This window comes from Etheostoma cragini, chromosome 23 (assembly GCF_013103735.1).
Source record: "Etheostoma cragini isolate CJK2018 chromosome 23, CSU_Ecrag_1.0, whole genome shotgun sequence".
In the NCBI taxonomy this organism is placed as follows: Eukaryota; Metazoa; Chordata; class Actinopteri; order Perciformes; family Percidae; genus Etheostoma; species Etheostoma cragini.
Window position 1 is genome coordinate 3483437 of NC_048429.1, and position 25025 is coordinate 3508461.

A 25025-nucleotide genomic window follows, 5' to 3' on the forward strand; every position below is an offset into this window, starting at 1 on the left:
CTGGTCGTTTCACTTCTTGCTCAGCTAAACCCTCAGACCCCGAGCACAGGAGTGTGAGAAGACACACGTTATCTTGATTGACAGCTGGATATAGACAACAGGAAGCAGGCCTGCCGAGCTTATTATAACTCTGCACTGACAGATACGTGGGAGCTTTGAGAATAACACTTAAATGTGTAATACAATGTAGTTTAGGTTAAAATGTCCACGGTCAGATTTATTACAAATGTGTTGATCTGAAGAAAAAAAAACTGAGTGTCCTACATCCACTGTCATTTGTCACCAAAGCCTCCAAACAGCCTTTAATAAATGTTATCTGCTGTAAGTTTTTTATTTTTATTTTTTATTTTAGAATAGGAATCAAACTAATTAAAGTTCTGGAGAGCTTTTAATCTTTGGTCTTAATTAATGTTTACATTTTCAAATAAGAATGATTTACATTCCTTGTGCAGGAAAATGAGGATTTAAAATTGTTTAAGACAAGGAGAGACAAGTTTGTCAGTACAGTACCATTCAAACCCAAAGTGACCTAAAGAAGACATGAAATTACATTTAAAAGACAACAAGAGCACATACATACATACAAACATACATACATTTAGTATGTAATGCAAGCTAAAATTCATAACAATTCATGTTCTAAAATTGATCTTTAAAACAAAAGTGTCCTACTGAATCAAAGTTAAGTCCAGGATGCAAGCTGATTAGAATGTTTGCTTTATTATATATATTTTTTATAAATAAAACTAGGCTTATAATTATAATATCATATAAATACTATAATACCTCTGTTGTTGTATCTATTATTCTGTTTCTTCTTATTCTCGTTCTTCCTTCTTTTGTACAGTAGAGTAACAAGTTTAAAAACTTAAATTAACTGTAGCCTACCGTTTGTATAAGGTATTACACAATAATTCAATCTGCAATCTGATTTTGGATGAGGGACCACTAAGGAAATATGTTATGCTAACTTTTAGATTTTTTAAACGCTATTTTTATATGCGGTTTTGTATTTTATTTATTTTGTGAATATTTGTGTTTTTTGATGTGAAGCAATGTGTCCATATGCCGGCAGGTGGCAGCAGCAAACAACAGCTCTGCCGAAATAGCCTCACGAATAAGAAGTATGACACCCGGATGTGACGTACGGTGCAGAATCAAAACAGTTAACGTTAGAAAGTTCTGCACTGTCCCGTTAAAGGCTTATAAAATGCAATTGGAAAGGTTACTGGCAATGTTAGAAATAAACTACACTATTTAGATACTGGAGCCAGTGTTTTTTACCGGACTGTCGAGGAATGCTAATGCGAGGAAAAGGTACTTTTGGCTAGTTTTAGCAACAGCAGCAGCAGCAGCATCTCTATGTGACTAGCTACCTGGTTAGCTTCCACGGCTAACGAAAGTTGCTCCATGGCTATCTATGGGCTGAACATTACCATATATAGACCGGCCACAGAGCTTCCTCGCCGGTGAAATGTAAACGGGTGATTCCCAAAGGAGGCTGACAAAGGGCGAGCAAAAACAAAACAGCCTGGAAGATAAAAAACACTTTGCCATGTCATCTGAGCAGATTATTGCCATCGTCATGGATGACAAAATCTACGAGGTGAATAAAAAGAAGCTGATAGAGAAGAGCGACTACTTCCGTGCACTGTACAGCTCCGGGATGAGGGAGTCCACCGAGGACTCGGTGCAGCTGCAGGGGCTCAGTGTCCCCGGCCTGGAGCTGGTCCTGGAGTTCATCAACACCTCCAAGGTTCAGGTTGTCAACGAGACTCTGGAGGACCTGATTGAAACCGCCTCCTTCTTACAGGTCACCTCCATCCTCAAGCTCCTCACCTCGGAGATCCGGCTGGACAACTGCGTGGACCTGTACAGCCTCTCTGAAGTTTACGGGACTCATGATCTGCGTAATGCTTGCCTCAAATACATGAGCTGCTACTATCATCCCATGCTGAGGCGGCCAGAGTTCAGCAGCCTCCCCTCTGCTGTCAGAGACCAAGTCAGGGAGATGCGCATGAAAGGCACCGCCACCTTGGTAGCCATCGGAGACTTCACCTGTCTCTCCCTGGACGTGCCCGATCAGGATGAACCCTGGTCCATGCTGAGGTATGGAGAGGTGGAGCAGCGCTGGAAACCTCTCGCAAACAATCTGCCTCCAGATATGATCAACGTCAGAGGATATGGCTCAGCTGTCCTCGATAACTACCTGTTCATAGTCGGTGGCTACAGGATGACCAGTCAGGAGATCTCTGCGGTGCACTGCTACAACCCCTGTAGGAACGAGTGGAACCAGGTGGCTTCGCTCAACCAAAAGAGGTAGAACACATTACTACATAATTTCTCTCAAATATCAAATAGCGGCTATCATGTTTAACTTACTGCATTTATTCCTTTAGGTCCAACTTCAAGCTGCTGGCAGTACAAGGGAAGATGTACGCGGTAGGAGGCCAGAGTCTGGGCACAGTGGAGTGTTACAGCCCAGAACAGGACTGGTGGACCTGTGTGTCCTCCATGCCCAACCCACTGGCCGAGTTCTCTGCCTGTGAATGCCAAGGGATGATCTACGTCATGGGTGGATACACCGCAAGAGGTATAACAGTGTTAACACACATACAATTACAAACAATATAAACTGGTACACATTAGAAACATTGATGGCCACAAAAAGTCTTTGAAACAAGCAATGTGTGCCTTGATGCTACAATATTGCTTACGTGATAGTAGCAGTGAAAATAAATGAAGGCCTGGTTTCTGATGATGCTTTGTGCTCAGTATAACACGGCTAATAAGGATGGTAACAGTCAGCAACATAGAAAGTTCTTCTTTACTTCACTGCATTGAGGCGTTTTTGCCTTCGTCATTTTTAAAAATCAGGAGGACACTGCCGTGTATTATCTCTTATACAACTTCAATTATTTTGGCCTTGGCATTGTTGGGTCCCCAGGATTTTAGAGTAGTTATTGCAGCCTGAGGGCCTATTTTGAAGAAAACTCGATAACTTGATTAAAAAGACAATCTCACACATGAGTTGGTTCCAATTGTTACAGAAAGCTTACAGTCATGCTTTAATAACAGCAAGAAATTTACCCAATTTAATTCACCCCTAATGCTGTACAGGTATTTTCTTGGGCTTAACCCTAATAAAAAAAAAAGTCAGTTTTTTGAAACCACAACTACACGCTTTGTGCTGCCACATGTTTCTTTCAGGTTTGTGTCTTTGAGTTTAACAGTTTTTTGTGTGTGTCTGACAGACAGGAACACAAGTGTTCTCCGTTACTGCACCACCTCTGACACCTGGACAGTGTTTCGGTCCTGTCCGGCACACATCCGCAAGCAGCAGATGCTGTCTGTGGAGGACACAATCTACCTGGTGGGTGGCTACACCCACGAGCTGGAGGTGGGTCAGCGGCAGCGGCGTCCCAGCCAGACGGAGGACGTGCTGACAGTGCAGTCCTACAACGTCTCCACAGGGGAGTGGATCCAGCTGAAGGAGAACACATCCAAGTCTGGCCTGAACCTGACGTGCACGCTGCACAACGACGGCATCTACATCATGAGCAGGGACGTCAGCCTGCCCACCAGCCTGGAGCACCGCGTCTTTCTCAAGTACAACATATTCTCTGATGCCTGGGAGGCCTTCAGACGCTTCCCGGCTCTGGGACAGAACATGCTGCTCTGTTCGCTTTACCTACCCAACGTCCTGTGATTGAGAGGGCTGATGGGAAAGACTAAGAGAAGTGGAGCCCATGCGGAGTATATAGGCCAGTGTGTGAATTGATTGTTCTGGCACAGAATGGGGCTCTGTGGCATTAGTGGAAACTGTGTCCGGTTGCCAGGTTGAACACCTCGTGACCTTTGTGCCTCAACAAAAAAAAAAAAAACTGCACTACATTATACATTCTGCTGCGGATGCAAATAAAAAGCTACAATGGCAGGTAAAGTGATGAAGCGCGAAGGCCCGTAGGTTAACAGCATCATAACAGCTAGCCCCAGTTTGCCCCTCTCATCTATTAACATTAGTCACAGCAAAAATCATCTGGCTTTCTGAGAAATAATTTCCTAGAAAGTTTAAAAAGCCCAGAAGGACATTAAACAACACCTATTGTTGCACCTTAGGTATTTCCAGGATCTCTAAGACTGTTTTAACCACCTGGATGAGAACATATTTTATCTGCTACACAATTAAAAAGATTTTAAAACTCTTCCCAACTTGCGACTTGTTTCCTATCCAGGTGACTCGCCGGTTGCCATCTTTGTTTGGATTGGGAAATAATTTGCAACTTGGGAAAAAAATGTTTTTTTATTGTGCAGCAGACAGAATATTTTACCATCTAGTTGGATGGAAGTGTCCAACTAGGATTCTAGAAATATATACAGAACCGCGCCTCTGGGGTTTTGAAACATGGTTGAATAATTATTTATATAATGGATGACTACCATTGTCTGATGTAATGCTAATACATGATAGGCACACAAACTAGGTGTACATAACATCATCATTTTAAATCTATAGGCCACAATATTCCCAATGTTTACACTCCTAATATGGCATTGGCGTACATGTTTATCCATAATTCACTACAAACCTTAAGATATCGCAGAAACTCCTTTCTTGTCTTCATGAACTGTACATAGCAGATAATCATGAAATATGGCTTTGGTTATACACTGCCAGTTTAATGGGAATTAAAGGTTCCTTGAACGTTATTGTTTGGGATCAGAGAGAGCTTAATGTGTTGTATGTACATTTGCACAGGCTTATTTTTCCAGAGATGAACTAAGTGAAGCTTAAAGCGCAATTCCATGAAATGAACGATGCACTTGTGCCTTCTGCAACCTCAGTGAATGGAACTTAATACAAAAAAAAGCAAAAAAAATCCAAGACTGTGTTACCTTACCAGCAACTGACCAAAACTGCGGTTTCATTTTTTTTCTCTCTGCTGAAGCAGATTTTGTTTTCATTAAGGTACTTTTCAGTTCCTTGATTAAATATTGGAGGTGTGCCGACATAAAAAAAAAGAGCTTATTTTTGAAATGCTGAGGTTTTGGGTAAACGCAGCACTTTTGATGTTTGATTTGGTGCATTACTTTATTGTTTGACAGTTTTTGAAATTTAGGTCATGATGAATAAAGACGAAGTTCAATTGTCTGTTTTGCGTTTCCTTTTATTCACCATTTTATGCTGTCAACTCTGTATATTCTACTTGGATCTCTTGGGTTTGTTCTATTATAAATTTCTGAATCAACTGAACATAACACGTAACATTTTTGTTGTGACATCTTAAGAGAAGTGAGAAAATGTCATTTGAGTGAACTCACCTTTTAAATAATTACAAGTAATCCCTAGAAGAGAGAATGTATGAACCTGATTGGGTTTCAGTGTCACCACTATTATCTGCAGTGCAAGCAGATTACAATTTCTAAATTAAATCAACAAACCATGTGAGAAAAAAAATTACTTACTTTTTTTTTTACTATGTTCTCAACTGTTTTTAAGCCAAGGACTGCTTACAAAAAAAAAAATACATATATAATACATATAATAATTTGACGTAGCCTATTTTTTAACACTTCTATTGTCATGAAAAAGATTAACACAATAAATATATTGGAAAGATAATACAAATATTTTCATAATCTTAACAAAGAATACCCATGACAAAAAAAGGCTGATTTGAAGTGCATTTCAGAACACACATACACACACACACACACACACACCAAGATAAGTGTGACGTGAGTGTTTCACGAAGTGCATACATAGCATGGATTCAATACAATAGGCTGTTAGATAGAAATGTGGTGTAATAACTATTCAAGAAATATACATTTAACTATGTGCTCTGATTTAGTCCATCCACTGTGCAAAAACAGCACATGCAAAAATCAGAAAATAATAACAAAGGCCCATCACAATGTCCCATAACCCATGATGACTTTTTAAAATGGCATGTTTTATCTGACCAGCTGCGCCCAACCCAAAGATTTTTATGATTTTTAGTAATACAAACTATTAGAAAACTGGAAAAACCTGTCCTAAATATTCAAAATCAGTGAATACGTGAGACTTCAATGATAAACTAAAATGTTGTAGACTCAAATTAATAACATCCCACATGACCAAAATCCTCCAATATGTCCTTTCTCCCTCTGGAATATTAGGCTATAAAAATGGCCGCATGCGTCCCACTATGGCTGTAAAATGCAATCTGAATTTAGCATGCTTGACAGAGTTTCAATACTGTGATGCATCTCAGGCTAACAGAAGTAAAACACAGAAAAGAGACACCCAGCAGGGGGCAGCACATGCTTTTTAAACATTAAATATCTCATCAGACATTCAGTATTTTCCACCTTCACAAGGACTCCCTTCTTCAGCATTAACATGCATTTTTTGGGGCAAAAACAGTCAATTCAAGTTTAAGGCATCACAGGATATCTACCACACTTGTGGGCTATTTTAAGAATGTGTCATAAACATGAATGGATTTGATTTTTTTGTTTTTTGCATGGTGTGGATGGATTGATGGATGGTTGAAATAGGGGTTCTTTAGTTCACAGTGGCTGCCACTGGGGAGGCCGAGGAAATCAATTGTCATCAGTGGCCAAGATTGATCCTCTATCTGGGGTCAGACCACAATGATCTCTCTCACACCTCCACAGTGGGGGCCGTTGAGGCCAGTCACTGCTCAGGGGGGAAATACTGAGATTGTGTCTGGTTTAGAAACAAAGATGACAGACTGTGTGGGTCTGTGTTGGTTTGTGTGTTGTACCATCACTTTTAAGACTAAATAACACTGACAATCTAATGTTATATTGTAGCTGCATGGACGACAGTATTGTATACATTTTAATCTTTTTCTTTGCGTTTCCTCAGCTGAGATTCAACTGAAATATTGGGCTCTGTACTTGGAGGTAAGCATGCATCTGTTGAGTGTAAGACGGAAAGAGGAGGGCTCAAAGAAGAGAGAGAGAAAGAGAGAGATAGTGAGAGAGAGCATAAACTATTGAAAGCAGACGTGAGTGTAACAGAGAGAGAGAGAGAGAAAGATCCAAGGACAGACGGCACTAAGGGGAGGGGAAATAACACACTCTCAGTCACACCTACCCAACAGCCATCACGCAGCCTCTACGAGACAGAACAGATCTTGACAGTGAGGAAGATCCATGTCTACATCAGAGGAGCATCCGGGACAGGCCAATAGCTCCTAAAGCTGCAGAGAATAATACATGCCAAGGACTACAAACACAGAGGGAGAGAGAGAAAGAGAGAGAGAAAGAGAGAGAGAGAGAGAGAGAGAGAGAGAGAGAGAGAGAGAGAGAGAGAGAGAGCACAGCAAGCCCAGAGGGAAGGACATTTCAGAAAGGGCAAAACAGAGAGGAAGAGGCTACAATTGCAGGTTTGTACTGGACCTTAACACAAATCCTTAAAAAGCTGCCTATTGGGGTTTCTCCACCTCTCTGCACACGGACCTCCACTCTGTCTCTTGCTGTCTGCAGAGAGCTCCGAGGGTATATAGTCTCTGCTTCTGTGCACAGCACCAGAAATAGACTGCTTTACAGTCCGAGACCATGAGTGAGGCGAAGAAAGGTGAACTTGCCATCCGCGATAAAGCCATCCTTCACCAGCAGAGGCGTCTGAAGCAGGCCACCCAGTTCACACACAAGGACTCAGCTGACCTCCTGCCTCTGGATGGGCTGAAGAGACTGGGCACATCTAAAGACTTGGTGAGTGGACTCTTAGAGACTCTAAACGAGCGCTTGAGACAATCAGGTTTCGATCTACTTGATTGGAGAGGCTGTTCTGTGTGTTGCCATGTGCTTGGCAGTTCAGGGTTGAGTTTAAGTGGAAGTAGATGTCACATTTGTATGGTAGAAGCATGTCACATTTAAAAGAATACTTAACTGATTTAGTATTGCACTCCTGTGATCATGTCAGACTCATGTTGGCAATTGGACTAGAGATATTGTCTTTTATATTCCATGCGTCCCTCCTCCTTTTTGAAGTGGACATATTATGCCTTTCCGTATTTTCCGTCATATCTACAATGGTATAATGTTGGATTTTCATGTTAAACGTGGCCAAAACTCAATTAAATGAAATGAAATGAATCCTGTCTTAGAGGAATCCCTGTGAGCTAAAACGTTCAGATTTCAAACTGTTCTGAACGTTCCAGTTTCAACTGTTTTTTCTACTCTGGATAAGGGTTACGCAACTCTAAGTCGGCCTTCTATGATTGGTTATCTTCTCCAGGTAGGCAGGATTGGAGAGTTTTTTTTTTTTAAGCCACTGCTGTGTCAAAATTGTCGCATGTAGCTAAATGCTAACAGCAGTTGTGTCAAATGGCATCTTGGCTGCCAGTGTTAAATTCTCTCCAGTTCCGGTCCCTGTACTGCTGGGACATGACCAAGTGTGTAATATTTGGTTTACAAGCGTTTATTGGTGATTTTTTACGGTACAAAGTCCAGCTACATACTCTGTTGCAGTAGCTCCAGCTTCAACTAGCTAGTGACACAAAACTGAAGATTCCACGAAACACGCTGGCCAATCAGAGCAGACTGGGCTTTTTATGGGAGGAGCGATTAAAGAAACATGCAGCAGTCATGGGCAGTATAAATAAAGTTTTTTTTTGTATTCAAGCATGTAAACATGTTCTAGTACGAACACAAAATGCAAATGTTATCCTGAAAATGCTATGTAGTACATGCCTCTTAAAACCTACCGACTTCATTACTCACAATGCAAATCCACTGGCTACAGTTCAGTCGGAGATTTGGGTGTGTTGTGCTAGTAGCGGCTAATTTAGCCTCTAGTTGCCAGCCTCGAGCATAGGTAGGCAGCAGGCTACAGAGGTCTCGTAAGCTTATATGTTTCTAACTCAACACTCCAGATGTTTTTTCAATTTCAACCAACACTGACTCAAGTGACATCACTTGAGGCAATATAGATTTCACGCTGCTCCTTCTGAAACCACAAAATGCTTAATACTACTTCTTTCACCTATGCAGTAGCACTACTTAACACCTGTAAACAGATTATTTGTCTGTGAGCTGGAACCAGTTAATCTGAATCTGAATTTAGTCTATTAACAAGGACGAAAATAGCAAAAAAAAAAAAAAATTCCATGGAGGCGGGGGGTGTGGCCTTGACCAACTGCCACTTTGCTTGTTTGAAAGCCATGATGTCTCTCTCTCTCATGGGTGGACCAAATTCTCTGGGTGGGCAAAGTAGAGAAAGGGGAGGTAACTTCGCCCCTCATGACCTCATAAGGAGCAAGATTCCAGATCGGCCCATCCGAGCTTTCATTTTCCCAAAGGCAGAGCAGGATACCCAGGGCTCGGTTAACACCTATCTCCATTTCTAGCAATTGGGGGACCATAGACAGGCTGGGGGAACTCATATTAATGTTCCTCATAAAGTTAAATTTTCATGCCATGGGACCTTTAAAAAACAAAAAAATATTCAGTTTACAAATGCTATAAAAAGAAAAGCAGCGAATCTTCACATTGAAGAAACAGTGGATTTTGTGTCATTGTTGCTTAAAAATGTGTAAAAAGATAAATTTTCAGTGGATAAACTAAATGATTAACTGACTAATCATTACAGCTCTTCAGAGCATGGCTTCAAATTTGCTCTCACTTGTCAAGTTTTATTTCAATTTCATGCATACAGAGATATTTCACTCCTACCAAAACGCTTTGCATGAGCACCATTTTACTGCAATAATGCACTACTTTAATGACACTGTATGTCATTAAATGAAGCCTTGAAAAGTAAATTCATCACTGAAAGGGTCATGAAAGATTGCATAAAGAGGAGGGAAACGTAAAGTCAAAGCCTTCTACAGTCCACTGTGTACATGCCTCTCTCATGTGTGTGTTGCCGTTATACATATAGCAACACACACATTTTAGGTTTGTCATATAAGGATCAAAGACATCTCCAACCTCTTCATTTCCTCTTTTCTCTCCAGAAGCCTTGTAAACTGGCATACTCTGGAGGGACTCCCTGTAATAATCTGAACAATGTATTACTCCACCTCTCCTGTGACACAGTTCTGGTTCGATGGCGGCTTCCCACATTCCCCAGAGCTCTCCAAGAAACCTCGACACAATCAGTCTGGCACTGTGCAGCAGTACCAGCGGTCTTTCTTTGCTCTGTGAATATTACACTATGATGCATTTATGTCTGCCAGGTTTTAGTACCAACATTTGCTCCAGTGAAAACATTCTACCCACCTTCTATCCTTCTTTTAATGAGTGAATTGTTTTTTATAATATGATGGTAGATATTATCTCTCTTCCCTCCTTTATTGACCCTGTGTTCCTAAGGTAACATAATTCAAAACTGCAAATGTGGCTATAATAATTACTCTGTTGGACTATTTCAACAATGTTTGTGGTACTGTTCCAGACTGAGACATCTGGTTAACTATTAGATGGATTGCCATGAAAATTTGGCACACACCATCACGTTCCCCAGACGAAGAATCTCGTGCCTGACTTTCTCTCTAGCGCCATCTTCAGGTTGACATTTGTGAAGTTACGAGAGAATTATCTCAACTTTCAAAAGGAACGCAACAATAACAAGGCAACGCAAATTGCTTTTAGCGCCTCTAATTTTTTAACGCACAATTAAGGCATGCACTTTCTCTGATCTGGGCCTTGGGCAGCTATAATTTAGATCAAAGGTTCTTAAACATTTTTCAATAACGTACCCTTTTTGAAATATCTATTTAGCCAAGTAGCCTGACAAGCGCACAACATTTTTGGTGGGGCAAAAAAGCCTAAATAAAGAGATACATTACACTGCTGCCCCATCTGTGTCTAATTTACTAAACAAGAACCTTGTACCTTAAAACTTAAATGCTGCATTCAAAATCTTTTGAATTGATCACTTCATTTATTCATTATTATAATAGAATTATTTCAGCAGTAATGCACAACTGATATTTTTAACATTAAAAAAACTCTAGTGCCCCCTGCAGTACTCCAAAGTACCCCTAGGGTTATGCTACCCCCCACGAAGCTGACAAGGGGGCGGGACTCCGAGAGAATGTCACATTTACAAATCATTCTGCTACTTCAGCACCACGGACAGGGCCATGGATTTATCAATACACAGTCAGGCTGCTATTTGAAGGCCAATGTCAGGGCCATAGATTCTAACTAATAGCCACTCAAGTCAGGCAGTTTATCATTTAGCTAAACAACCCTTTTGCCCCTGCACTCTCTCTGCTACCAGGGCATGGAGAGCAGGGATAACAGGTTAACCAGGGGCTTGCACTTTGGTTCTTTTTACTAGCGAGGGGGATAAAATCCCCCCCTTTACCCCCATTAAATTGCTTTCCGGTTGCAGTCCAATCTTCATTACTTCCATTAAAGCAGTTGGATGGAAGACGGCTCATGTGGTGCACACAAGATGTTATAAAGAACACATCTTTTAGGACGTGGGGGCTCTGTACAAAAGCATTACAGCAGTGCTAAACACAATTCAAGATAAAATGAAAACAATTATCTTAGAAGAGATAATATCCCGCAAAATTTCATTATATTCAAGGAGGATAATTCTCAACTCATATAGTGGCAGTGTGTAACTCAACCTGCAGGGACCTAAAAAGGCTCTCATCATAATACCCATTATCTTTTCCTTGATACAGCTCATCTCAGTGGTCTTCTAAAACACAATCTGTGGCGCAGACGTGGCCACGGGGAGCACAGAACAATTTGAATGCCATTTGGGAGAAGTGATTTTCGATGTTGGGGTTATTGAGGGAGGAGTGGAAATTGCCGGCAGTCCTCTGCCATGCCTGTGTACCTTTTTTGCAGACCGAGGCTCTGAATAGACACACGAAATGAGAAGAAAGCTTGACGTGTTTCTGAAGTGGGCAAACCCTCTCAGACAAAAGATGAGATCATCTGAATGAGGCTGTTGTCAGTTGTTAGTCTGTAGGACGTCTGACTACAAATCTGTTTGTTTTCTGAACTTTGCAGCTATATCTTAGTATTTTTTAAATCTAATTACAATACTGTTGAAAAATGACTGTTGTCCTTTTAGCTTGTGGCCTTCATAGACAATAGATCATATCTTAAATGTCAGACATTTTGACAATAAATTATCTTTGTTTTGTTTTGTTTGGTGGAAAATGTATACGTTAGTAGTGAGGAGATTTCTGTCACCAGATCTTAGGTCGCAGGTAGAAGTATGTCGTAGGTAGGGGGTCAGTGAGGTAGGAGGGGGCTACTGTAGGTCGTGGAGGGTTTTGTAGGTAATGAGAAGAATTTTTAACTAGATTCTTTGAAAGTAGTTGTCCAATAAGTGAATAGTTGATCAACTAAAGATTAATTTGACAACAAGTGATCAATCAAGTCATTCTTCTAGCAAACATTCCCAAACGTCTGCTGGCTTCAGCTTCTAAAATCGGAATATTTGCTGCCTTTCTTTGTCTTATGTCATTTTTAAACTGAATAGATTGAGGAGTTTGGAATATCGGTCGGACTACAGGTACATATGAACAATTTTAAAATGTCACGTTGAGCTCTGGGAAACTTTTAGGGGCATTTTCTCTAAATTTCCTGACATTTTATAGGTTAAACAAGCATAATCAATCAAACAATTATAGGAAGATTAGGTTAGGTAGTTGTTTCCCTATATACGCCCATTGCTTCCAGCCTATGCTAAGCTAAGCTAACTGCCTCCTGGCTCCAGCTCCATACTCTAAGACGGAGATATGAGAGAGGTATGGATATACTCATCTAACTCTCTGGAAGAAAGCATATGGAGAGCTTTCACAAAATGCAGAGCTATACCATTATTATTATTCCATAGTCAAATTAGTGGTCTGTTGCGACACAATCAGTAAAAATGGTGAATTGTTTTAGTTTTTTATGCCACACACACCTTGTCTTACTTCTTCATTTCTGCTAGCTGGCCTGTCCAGAGTGTAAATTCAGCACAAGAGCCTGTTATGTAAGAGTGAATTTGTTTTGCTGCTCTTTAGCCTGAGGTCCTCTCACTCTCAGCAGCATCATCACTCCAGCCATGTTGTACTGCAGAGTAAGGGGAGCAGTGAGCATGTATAGGGCAAAATCCACCGCTCTAACGCAGAGCGATGGAGGCTGAGTCGGCTGAGATAGGGTCGTGGAGGATGCACGGTTCAGTGGGGTTGTTTTATGTAATACAATGCAGAGCTTTGAGTAGATGGGTGTGAAATGTAATGTTAGAGTGAATCAGAGGGAACGAGAGTAACAATATGTGTGTGTTTGAAGGGTTGGAAACATCTAAGCCTAGTTACATTAACATCTGAGCTTAGCCTGGAACAATTTATTGTGTAACCACTATGTAACTGGACTGTTTCCTACAGTACACACTCAACATTTACTCCCAAAATCAGAGCAAAAATCAGGGAGATAAATGTAAGAGAAAGATGACTGTAAAGCAGCAAGGTTTCAGCAAACTGACCTCAATTAGATGTTTTAAAGGGCAATGCCATCATTTCTGTGTTGAAGCTTCATATACACAGTGTACAGTATATATACAGTACAGTACTGTTAGAAGAATATGTCAGATTGGAAAATGTAATTATTTTAGCAGGCTGGCTTCACCGAAATAACAAACTCCAAATACAGCAACAAAACATTTTCTTATGTACCTCTGCTCCCTGTAAACCCAACAGAATATATAACAAAATATTATAAATGAATGTCAATAAATGGGCTTCAAAAGGTGAAGGTAGATTTTATATTACCTTTGAATAGAGTCAGGCTAGCTGTTTCCCAGCCTTTATGCTAAGCTAAGCTAAGCAGCTGACGGTATGCAAGAAAGCCAATATGCGTAGTTCCCCAAATGTTGAACTATTTCTTTAGGAAATTACTTATCAGCTAATTTTCACTATAAAAACTCACATTAAACAATAAATCCTACTAATTATGTCAGCATATATGGCTTTAAAATAGATAGAAAAAGTAAGATACATATTAGTTGTAGGAGACTTCAATGAAGCTTTCAAATCTCAAATTGGTCTAATTGTGCAGCACATACTAACTGCAAAACCTCTTTCTTCTTCTCCCTGCAGCTTAGTGTTTGCGTTTGCCTATGTCTCTCTCTTACAGATGAGTGAGTCTGAAACCTGTGTTCGCGAATGTGTGTGTGTTTGTGTGTGTTTGTGTGTGTGTGGGAGTGTTTGTGTGTGTGTGTGTGTGTTTGTTTGTGTGTGTGTGTGGGAGTTTGTGTACGTAAAGGCCTGACTAATCGAGCAATTGGAGTCTCCGGGTACTTTCTGAGGATGATCAAAAGCTACAGAACTGGGCTTGTAGAATAGAAGGAACTGATGAATGGAAAGCAGCACCTTTTGCTGTTTGCATATAAATACAACTTAAGTCCAGAGTTACTAAACATTTTGTCCAAGTTTAGCCCAAAATCCCAGGTAGCCATTTCCGAAATATAGATAAACCAGTGTGAAGAGGTGTTTTGTGAACCTTTTGATCTCCTGTCCTTTCAAATAGTCATGATTTTGAACGAGCACACGGTGTACAGTATGCCACATCATATCACATCCCAGAACAGGTTTTATATATTCATATGCACCCAGATTCACTCCCCGAACTCAATTGTTAACGATTTTCCCCAGGAGGCAAAGTAGCACTTCAAAGAAAAAGAGCAAATACGACAGTGTTACTCGGTGGGATCGCCAGGCTCTTAGGAGTTCATCTTTTCCTGGAACCACCAAAACAAGCCATGTTAATGCGGGTTTAGATGCAGGTTTTATTATTAGCTCCGGAGAATTAGATGGGCTGGAGAAGGGGTTTGTGTGAACCTGTCTCTCTCTGTCATCTGGAGCTGTGGATGGGAGGCAACACTCCCCCAGCTGCTCCCTCAGTGCAGTGTAAGACAGGAGGCTAAAAATACCCGAAAACAACGACAAAACAACCCCAACAACAGAGCAGAGGATGCATCATGTTGAAAAAGAAGAAGTCTTTTTGTGTTCATTTTCAGTGTATGGCCAAGTATGACACATGACAATATCCTCCAAAGTGGCTCCATATGTAATCTTGGAGTTTTCAATGATTAAAATTAAAAGGACTAACATAAAATTGCCAGTAATGTTTATGCGGAAGCAATATCTGAATAAGAAAATGATGATTCACATTTACAAAATAAAGCTGGATGTAGTTTAAGAACAAATATGGGTGACTGTAGGTCTGCAACTACTGATAATGTTTTATTATTGATACATTATTGATGATTGACAAGTCATTTAGTCTATAAAATGACGGAAAAACAAATGTTGTGATACCGTTTGAACAAATGTTTACTTCCTCCAGTAATGAGCCCTACAAGGGAAAACAAAACTGATGAGAAAAAAGGCTTCTTGATGGACTAATACATTTTCTGCACTAATGTAATTAGATAAAACATCCAAATATACACTTTTTTATAGAAAATGAGCAATGAATGAATCAGTTATTGATTATAAAAATGTTTGCTGGTCAACTAATTGATTAATGACCCAATCATTCAGCATTACAAGCATTAACAAATGCCCTCTGTATGGTCTCTAATGGGAGGCTGCACACACTGTTTGTGACCACATCTGTTTTGATCACACTGGCTATTTTTTTTTTACTGGAGTTTTGCATGAAAATTATAGTTCATGCAGGATTTAGTGAAGAGACTGAAAGCAACATAAGAAAGCAAAAGTAAGAGAAGCAGAGATGTGAAACAGAAGTGAAGAGGAAGTGGAGGTGGCAGACAGGCAGCAGATGTGAAGCTGCAGGAGCCCTTGTTGCTGCGACAGGAAGTCAGCCGCTGGGGAACTCCATCAGAATGAGAAAGAGGACATTAGAAAATGTACGCGACTGGCTGGATGAGAGAGCACAGCCTATTGCAGTCAGATAATTAGTCCACATGGCAATTAGCCTCTAATGTGACTCGGAGGGATACATACAGAGAAAATGAAACAGAGACAGAGAGTAGGAGGAGTCCTGGCATCAAATTAACTTTTTGCCAAATTGGCAGAGGAGAAGATTGGTGTGGACTGGTTACTGTTTATGGGGTCATAACAGAACTCATCTCAGTAAGTTGCAAAAGACCACATATGGAACAAAGTGTGTAAAACAAAACCAGTTTTAGCCTCATTTTTGCCCTTTTACCATAATATACATGCACACTAACATCCTGGTTGCATGATGTTATTTAATTCGATCAACATTGGGATCATTTCAATTACCTTTCTTTTCAAGAGCTTAATAATTAGCATGAATACGTGGTAGTCTAGACAATAATGTATTTTAATGATCAGACATGATCATTTATAGTTGGGGACTATTTTCAGCGGTGGATTAATCCTCATTCAAGTGAGTATCTATGAGGACCATATCAACCAGTGTCGATGTGTTTATAAAAGTACAGGACAATAATGGAGTTTTATGACACAGAGGATATATTTGTTAGTTTGGATTTGTTGGCAAAGTGTAGAAAGATATCACCAGCCATAACTTTAAGCTCACATAAATTAAGTAACTTGTTGGCAAAAAGTAACATATTTGGCTGATCCACTTCACACACAAAAGAAGAAAATGTTTTAGCAAAAGAAGACTGGTGTTTAATTGATGCCATTAATTCTTTGTTAAGCGGACTGAACGATGAAAGCTTTCATCAGTTGCAACAACATCTATGACACATCTTATATCCAGGAGCGATATTTGCTCAAAATAATATCGTCCAAAATCACTCTGCATGCAGACCATAGATGTTTCAACAATTAAACTGTCAAATTCAGCGTAAACAGCAGGTTGCATCATGTAAAATAGATAAACTCTATGGGACAAAGCTGCCTGCTGTCTTCATTAGAATTCATGAAGAGAAGAGGCTACATGATTGATGCCAATTTTTATATTCTCAGCCTGTTGACAGGCAGATGGTAGAACGAGATAAAAACTTAAATGAAAGCTGTTTAAAGACTCTCTACACACTTTCGCTTGTAGTTTACTGCAAGGGGAATATAATTTCAAAACAACCTGTAAGGTTTGGAACTGCAGTCCCCGTGATGCTTTGTGGGATGTAAACAGAAAGTAAAATGTTGCCATGGATTCAACATGGTAGCCTAGAGCTTGAGCCCGGTTTTTAGCCTAGATAAATTCACATTTTGGCAGATTGGCACAATTAAAAGTATCCTGAATTAGCTATTAGCCGTTCCTGTTTACAATGTACTAATGGATATACAGAAACTATCTCTGCAATAATTTGATAATGAAGTAAACATAAAAATTTAATAAGTTCTGCAGTTGTAAAATCTATGATTTTTATCATTTCTAAGCCGATTTTTGGACGTTTATCCAAGATGGAAATCTAAGGTAATGACATCCCTGGAAAGTGTAATTCAGAATGTTTGTATCATGTCTGTGTTCAGAATTTACAGAGTTATGATGTAAATAGTGGCAACAAGAGGCCAAGGGTTTTAAAGTGTCTTAACTGGATAAATTTGACCTGCATTCCAATCTCATGCAGTATCATTTGCTCACGTCTCCCCCTACAACTTTTCTGTCTCACATTTAAAAAACCTCACTATACCAAAAAGCAGACACAGGTCACCCTGTAAGGTGCAAGATTGCCAATTTCAGCCCTGAACCAGGGCACATAGGCAACACTGAACACTGCCTGCTACCAGCTTGATGTTGTTAACATGATTTGCTCCGGGGCTGAACCTAGGGCAGTCAGGGTTCAGCAAAAACAGATGCCAACCACTGAAATGAAATTACATCGTGTTCATTGTGTCTACCAGAGTCAATCTTTGTTTCCTTTCAGTCTCATGAGCAAAAGTCAAACTCTCCCTTCTTCCCCAAACTGTTTGACATTATTTCCTTTGCCTGTAAAAATAGAAACATTGTGATATGCACTTGATAAGCATTAAAGCATAATTAGCATTGAAATGTTTCCCACGCTTTGCTGACTCAGAGGCTAGCAGATGCATGTTAACCTTGATCTGTCACTGTTTGCATCCACCTCTAACAAGCTGTTTTTTTCTAATTTGCAAAAGAGGATAATTACTGTTGTCACTATTATTAAATGTTGGATTTTGTCAGTAAGTGCCCAAATGGGAAAGAGGTTGACTGACTTGTCAAATATTGTTAGAACAAACACACAGAGGCCAGAGGAAGAAGCCCATGTTGGGAACATAGCAAGAAAAAAAATAAAACCAGTCCTGTCTAAAGTGGAGCTCCTGATTGAACTTGATTAGTTTTTATGTCGAGGAGCTCAACGTTAAGAGCTCCTGAGAGAGGAGAAGATTACTTTTTTCATCAGGATTAAATGTTATCTATCCAAGAAATACATACTATCTTGAAGAGAAGTTACAAGAAAGGATGTGGGGAGAGGAAGTTGGAGAGAGAAGAGAGGTCCAGTAAGTAATTGTGAAAAAGGAAAATAATTTTAAAAAAGGCGAGGAGAGAAAAAAGAAAAGAAAAAGAAGTTAAAAAAATGTGGAAAGAGAAGAAGAAAGGGAAGATAATGGAACAAAATGGAAGGAAACAATGAGAGGTTTGGAAAGGAAAACCAAAAGGAAAGTTACTGTTTTTCCTTGATTGCTAAGGAACGCATTTTCTCAAAATTGTTAAAATCAAATCTAATTAAATGAAACACTATTTATTAAATAACTAAATTAAATAAAACACCTTACTCAAAAAAAATCGAAGGAAGGAAATCAACAAAAAGAGGAGACAAGGAGGGGAAAGAAATGACAAAAGGGAGGAAATGAAAGAGAACGGAAGGTAACACTTGAAGTAAGAAAGAAAAGGAAAATAAGGAAAGGCGATGGAAGAAAAGCAAGAGAGGAGAAATCAGTAAAGGATATGATAGGATGGGGGAAGAAAATATTAGGAAAGGAGAAATAAAGAAAGGAAAGGAAGCAGGAGAGGAGAGAGAGATGTAAAGAGGAGAGGAGAGCTGTAAAGAGGACAGAGCTAAGGAGAGATGGAAAAGAGGAGAGGAGAGCCACAGCTGGAGCAAAAAGAGATGGATGAATGAGCTAAATGGCCACGGCTGCTGATTAGCAGTGAGAAGTGTTGTTTTTCAGCTGGGACAGGGAGATCATGGGCTGGCCGAGAGAGGTCTGGGAATAACAAGATCTCTACTACAGAAACCTAATGTTTTTTTCTTTTTCAGCATTTGTTTTTTTTTCAAAGCAGTTCTCTATGTCCCGACAAATCAAAGCTGCCAAAAATTAGTCTTTTTATGTTTATTTTTAGGCCTTTATTGACAGGACAGCTGAAGAAATGAAAGGGGAGAGAGAGGGGGAACGACATGCAGCAAAGGGACACAGGTCAGAGTTGAACCCGGGTCCTCTGTGTCAAGGACTAAACCTCTATATATGGTGGCCCGCTCTACCAACTGAGCTATCCAGGCGCCTGCCAAAAATAACTCTAGATGATCTTTTGATAAGATTGAGGTAAAGAACAGTTACATGAGTTAAGGTTATTCGTCTCTTGGGGCTGCCATACTTTTCTTATTTATATTTCCACATTTCTCTGTCTCCTTGCTGCCTGCCAGCCCATAAAATTGTCCTTGATTCACATTCTGGTTGGGAACACTTTAACATCATAATCTAGCATTGCTATGCATGTTAATCTGAACAGAACACCAAATAATGACCAGTAATGTGGAAAAAACAGGGAAGATAATCTATTGCATTAGAGAAGATTTCTCTTAATGTGGGTCAGACAACTGCAGGATGTGGTTCCCTCACAGACAAAAAAAGTGTTGGCATTTGTCGAACAAAAATTTGACAATCAAAAATCAAGTGTTCACAAAGCACTCAAACCTCTTAGTTCAGCCACCACACTATCATGCTCTAAATGAGGAGTCTCCCACTAGATGGCCCATGGTTTCAGCACATCTGATGGAGCACAAATGCCCAGAATGACCAAAACAATGGCATCGACAGTGTTGTTTTCTCCAACTGGAAAATTGTGAAGTAGGAGAAAGATACAGGGAAGTTGTAGAAATCCTATTGTTTGATAGAACAATGCAGAGCATGTGAGAGCAAATGGTTGTCAGATGGGAATGTGCTAATAAATGTAAGATTGGCACTCAACCAGAACTACTCAAACTGTGACTTTATGGCTCTACAGATGCCAGTGTTGGCTGGAAACCCAGTTATTCAGTCAGTTGGTGATCTCTTGACTGACAAACAGTTAAAAATGTCCTCTTCCAACACTTCAAGATGCCCTTTATCTTATGTTCTTCATCTGAACTGGCCTTAAAGATCCTGGCAATTTTAGTGTTCAAGAAGTACCTTGAAAGGAAAGCACATGCTTTGTGTTTTATTGATGCAGAGACTCTGCTGGTGTTGGGCGACCTGTTCTTTTCACAGCGTGCTGTTTAATAGTCTAGACCCAGACGCTACTGGTTAACAGCAATAAAATATGATTATAGAGGAACAGGCAGCCTAAATCTAATTAACTTTTAAAATTAACTTTATATGATCCAAAAAGAACAGCCAATCACTAGCCACGTGTTTTGAAACTGTGGAAAGGTGTCATTAATCAAGATCAACACACTTATGTTAAAGGTATACATCAAAATTGCAACATACAGGTTCTTACAGCGTTTTTTTAAATGTAGTGTTTCTGTAGCCGTAAAGAACACTTTGCCAAACATGTCTTTTGAAAATGCTTTGTGTATTGACTCTAAAATTTCTTTTTTCTGTTAAAAGACTCCAGGTGACACCTGAAAAGTTTGTTTTGGCAAATAACATGGCCACTAAACCAGAAATCCTTTAATGTCTGCTGACAGTGATGAGCTACAAGAATCCCTTGAAAAGGCTTTCATGACACTGCCACTGAAGCTAAAGTTAGCTATTTTAAATCTCAGTGTGTGTTTTTTTGTGTGTGAATTTGTTTCTTTTTTTGGGGGGATGCTACGCTTGAATAAATCTGTACCCCGCCTAGACATCTACACAAGAGTCTGTATGGGGCTGATTTTAATTCATAATTTTCATCTGAACCTGCATAGATGTGCATAATTAGGCTTCATTACTGTAAAAGCAAAACACAATGTTCTCTGAATATGAAGATAATCTGGAGTAATGCTGACATGCTTCTCTAACATAATGACCTACATATTTTTTTTCAGATTAGGTGTCACAAACTATCTGTGGTGATCTCGGTTGAGACCATAATACTTCATTATTTGACAATGCACAGCAGACATTGCTTATCCTCTGACATACATTCAATTTACTCACTTTATAAAACAGTTGCCACCTCACATTGCTCAACTTGATCTAATTTTCTGGATTTGATGTGATTTCAGCTTTTCAACTAAGAGTTTGTCTAGGAATGCAATTTATAATCGTTTGCATTCAATGACTATAATCTGCTAAAGATGTTCTTGATTAACCAGATAATCGCTTAGTCTACGAAACATCAGAAACAATGAAAACTATACATCCCAATGTCTCAGACTCCAAGTTAACGGTCTTGTTTTGCCCGACCAACAGTTCCATACTCAAAGATGTTCCATTTACTGTATTGTAAGGTCAAGAAAAGCAGCAAAGTCAATTGGATCATTCTTCCCTTTCCATTTGTTGCTAATAACTCCTGCCATCTGAAATCCATTTTACTTGTGTCTCCCCCTCTAGCAACCTCACAGCATCGTCCAGCGTCGCCTGATGGAGGGAAACTTCACGCGGCTGCGAGGGGAGGCCTGTGACCCCAACGCCAGGGTTCGCTCCCCGTTGGCTGACATGAAAGACGGACCGGCTGACACCGAAGAAAGGAGCGAGAGCACTGCCGATGACTCTACAGAGGAAAGGGAGTCTCTGGAGGAGAGCGAGAGGAGCCTACGTTCGGATGAAGAGGACGACAGCAGCGAAGCAGGAGCGCGACAGACGGCTGAGAAGGCCGAGGGCACAGAGAGCTCGACCGTCCTCACAGCTCTGGTTGTTCCATGCAAGGTACTTTGCCTGTCTCTCCTTGCACACATTCAATGCTTTGACACTGTCTCATGCTGTATACAAACTGAAAACAAGAGAATATACAAAGACAGCACCATTCTGCTCCCATGACTCATCAGTCAAAGCCCCCACTCTTCATTTATTCTGTCTTTACAACACATCCAGAGCTTGGCAGGACCCAGCAGCTGTCTGGTTGGAGCCAAACAATAGATAACTGAGTCATGGTGACTGAAAGTCCAACCTGGTTAACACATCCATACCTGGGTCCCACGTGGACAAAATGTAGGTTACAGGAAGTGTAAGTAACAGGGAGTGTAAGTAACAAGTGTACGAGGGCTTGACATGCACAAACTTGTAGGGTCTTAGGACAAAATGAAGGAAAACAATACAACTAACATCAGCCTTCATTTGTGCAGTAGCTTATTTAAACCCATGCAGCAACCAACAGGTAACTCACTTTGGGTCTAGTTTTGCCTTCTTCACCCCCCAACCCCACTGAGAATGCCCCTAGACTCTAGTACTGATGCACTGGCAATCTCATAAAAAGCTATTTGAGACTAAAATGTAATATTTTTTAAAAACGAAGGAATCTGGGTGTCCTGAGCTTTCGGTGCTGGCTGTAGATTTGTTCCCAGTGTACATTAGCAACTCTGGGCAACCGTACAGACAACAGCACAGCAATATGCACACATCAGTGGTTGGGGACATTGCACACCAGTGAGCAAAGGAATCGATGCATGACCAAGTTGACACATCCCTCATCATTTCCTGCCAACTCTCTACCAGCTGCTAACAATAAAGGCAAGAAATACATTTTGATTTACAATAAGAGTTAAGATGAGGGACATTCCAGCATTTTAGTTTCAAAAAGGTAGGACACTTGTGAGAAACACATAAAAAAACGAAGGTCAAAATTTAAGCTGCAGTGGCAGAGATGTTCCTAGTTTGGGGTCAAGCCCTGGATCCTACATTTCCCATAATGCAGATCAATAGCATTTAAGTGATAAATGTCCACTTCTTCCAAACTCCAGTGCCAAAATTTGTAACACAGGCTTATAATAGAGACTGTAAAGCCCAATCTGACATTACTGGTTATCATCAAAACACATTATACAAGCACCATTGTAACATCAAATTTAAATATAAGATGGGCGGGGTGCCTCTTTAATAAATTACCCTAAACCCCCTAAAAAACTGTGACTGCATAGTCATCAATCGACCTGAAGAGAAGCATTTACAGTAAGTTAACCCTCAACACAGCGAGTAAATCACATGTGCAGGTCTTTGACTGCTGTAAGAAAGACAAAGACAAAAACTGCCCCATTATGCAATGATAGTACTCATGTTTTTGACTAACTGTCTTTGTCTGTCTGAAGCATTAATGGATTTCTGGTTTCACATGGAGATGTCCCCTGTGGTCCCCGACCTAACACAAACACCCACTCAACACAATGACTAATGTATGCAGAAAGGTGCTTCAGTCCATCCTCAACAGATTTCTTTCGCGTTAAGCTACCAGAGACGGCCGATAATTAACGGTTTGAAAAGTGATGTTGTACAGACGTCCATTATAGAATAACTGACATTACATACAGTAATAGGTGCAGGTTCCCTCACACATATGAGTTTTAAGCCTTCAAAATAACAGATTAAATTCAGTTCTACTTTCTCGACATGCTCTGATACAATATATAGATTTTAAAACTGCTGTTTAATGCAAGATGGACAGATAATTCAAACTGGGCGCGTGCCAACCGCCATCTACTGTTATACACTGACTATGGATAAGTACCTCATACAACTCCCCTTCAAAAAATCAAAACTAAAGAGGTATTATTTAATATTGTGTACAGTCTCGTTTTGCCGGACCTTCCTCCACAGCACTGCAGAGGAGGTTTTAGCTAGTCCACACAGCATTCCGGGAGTGTAGACAAACATGCTTTTGTTAAATGGCATTTCTTTAAGCCAATCACAATTGTCGTGGCCGGCACTAACCCTGGACAGCAACGACGCGTTTGCAAAAAAATAGCCTCAGGAAAGAACTTGTTTTGGTATATACATTCAGAAGTTGTTTTAGTCGTGCAACAGAATCTCAGATTGGACAGAGAGTTGAGCTAGCTGTCGGGATTCACCCTGCAGAGATCTGAGGGGCAGTTAACCCCTGTCCACGTAAATCTTCCGTGGTTTAAAATTCCAACACAAAGAAAGCTGAAGCTGACAAACATCCGGCCAAAAAGAAAGACATCCGGAGGAATTTCGAGTGGCACCTGAGACATCCCGGAATTGAAACGTCGTGGATATAAACTATATTATGTATGACACCAAGGACATATCCATTTTTTGTCCTTTGAACCAATACAGTGATCAAACAACTGCCATCCCCTGTGGTGTTAAAAGTATGTAGCACCGCTCCTGTGAGAACACTTAAAACTAGTAGTCCATTTCAGACTTTTCTGGTAGATTCAGCATTTTTCTCCTATTACTCATTGTGCTTGGTTTTATCATCAATTTATTAAATGCAAAGTGTTCTTTGGTTACACATTCAGGAGCTATTTTAAAACTCGAGGATTTCTGCACCGCCGGAACTGAGACAAAGGAGTAGGTTTGTGGGTCTGCTGATAAGCTGGTGTGCCTGTGAGGACAAAGGAGGCTCAGCTCAGTCTGTACAGGGTGCAAGAAATCCACAAACGGCTCATGGAAACCAAATGTGTTTATTTCCAAAGGGGGAAACATCCTTGGGTCAAGTGGATAAGGGATTGATTTATGACAGAGAGGAAGATCTGCAGACATGTTTTCCAGAACCAGGATGGGTGCCACGCAGATGTTGTAAAATCTCTGCGTATAAGTAAACGGTTTCTGACTTATGTAAAACGGGGCCTCATTATAACATTTAAAACGTGCTTAATTTGTGTTACATTCAGTTTTCAAAAGAGGAACATACTGACTCTAAAATACAAATGTATTTAAACGAACAACGTTTTTGCTTTTTCACCTGTCAGGTTAAATTGTTTACAAATGATCACCATATCATGTGTTTATATGTACTGTATATATGTGTGTATATATATA

At 40.1% G+C, this 25025-nt stretch overlaps 2 protein-coding genes across 2 annotated transcripts in view; both read left to right on the top strand.

The window, feature by feature from the left end:
• The first annotated feature begins 1055 nt into the window (after positions 1-1055).
• On the top strand, positions 1056-3869 carry klhl42 (kelch-like family, member 42). Its single transcript, XM_034863832.1, has 3 exons — positions 1056-2319; positions 2400-2593; positions 3255-3869. Exons 1-3 carry the CDS (start codon positions 1556-1558, stop codon positions 3707-3709), a joined length of 1413 nt encoding a protein of 470 aa, XP_034719723.1. The 5' UTR covers positions 1056-1555; the 3' UTR covers positions 3710-3869.
• Positions 3870-7023: 3154 nt separating this feature from the next.
• The window catches only part of nrip2 (nuclear receptor interacting protein 2), a 27401-nt gene continuing 9399 nt past the window's right edge, over positions 7024-25025 (top strand). Inside the window, exons 1-2 of the mRNA XM_034863817.1 lie at positions 7024-7731; positions 21642-21956. Of these exons, the coding sequence (XP_034719708.1) occupies positions 7576-7731; positions 21642-21956 (471 nt within the window). The 5' untranslated portion in view covers positions 7024-7575. The remainder of the gene's footprint in view (positions 7732-21641; positions 21957-25025) is intronic.

What these genes read in the sequence shown, in the direction of transcription:
- klhl42 (XM_034863832.1), top strand. Translation starts at nt 1,556, where the DNA reads ATGTCATCTGAGCAGATTATTGCCATCGTCATGGATGACAAAATCTAC. An exon ending in GCTTCGCTCAACCAAAAGAG is followed by an intron (nt 2,320 to 2,399) that starts GTAGAACACATT and finishes TTATTCCTTTAG; the next exon opens with GTCCAACTTCAAGCTGCTGG. An exon ending in GGGTGGATACACCGCAAGAG is followed by an intron (nt 2,594 to 3,254) that starts GTATAACAGTGT and finishes TGTGTCTGACAG; the next exon opens with ACAGGAACACAAGTGTTCTC.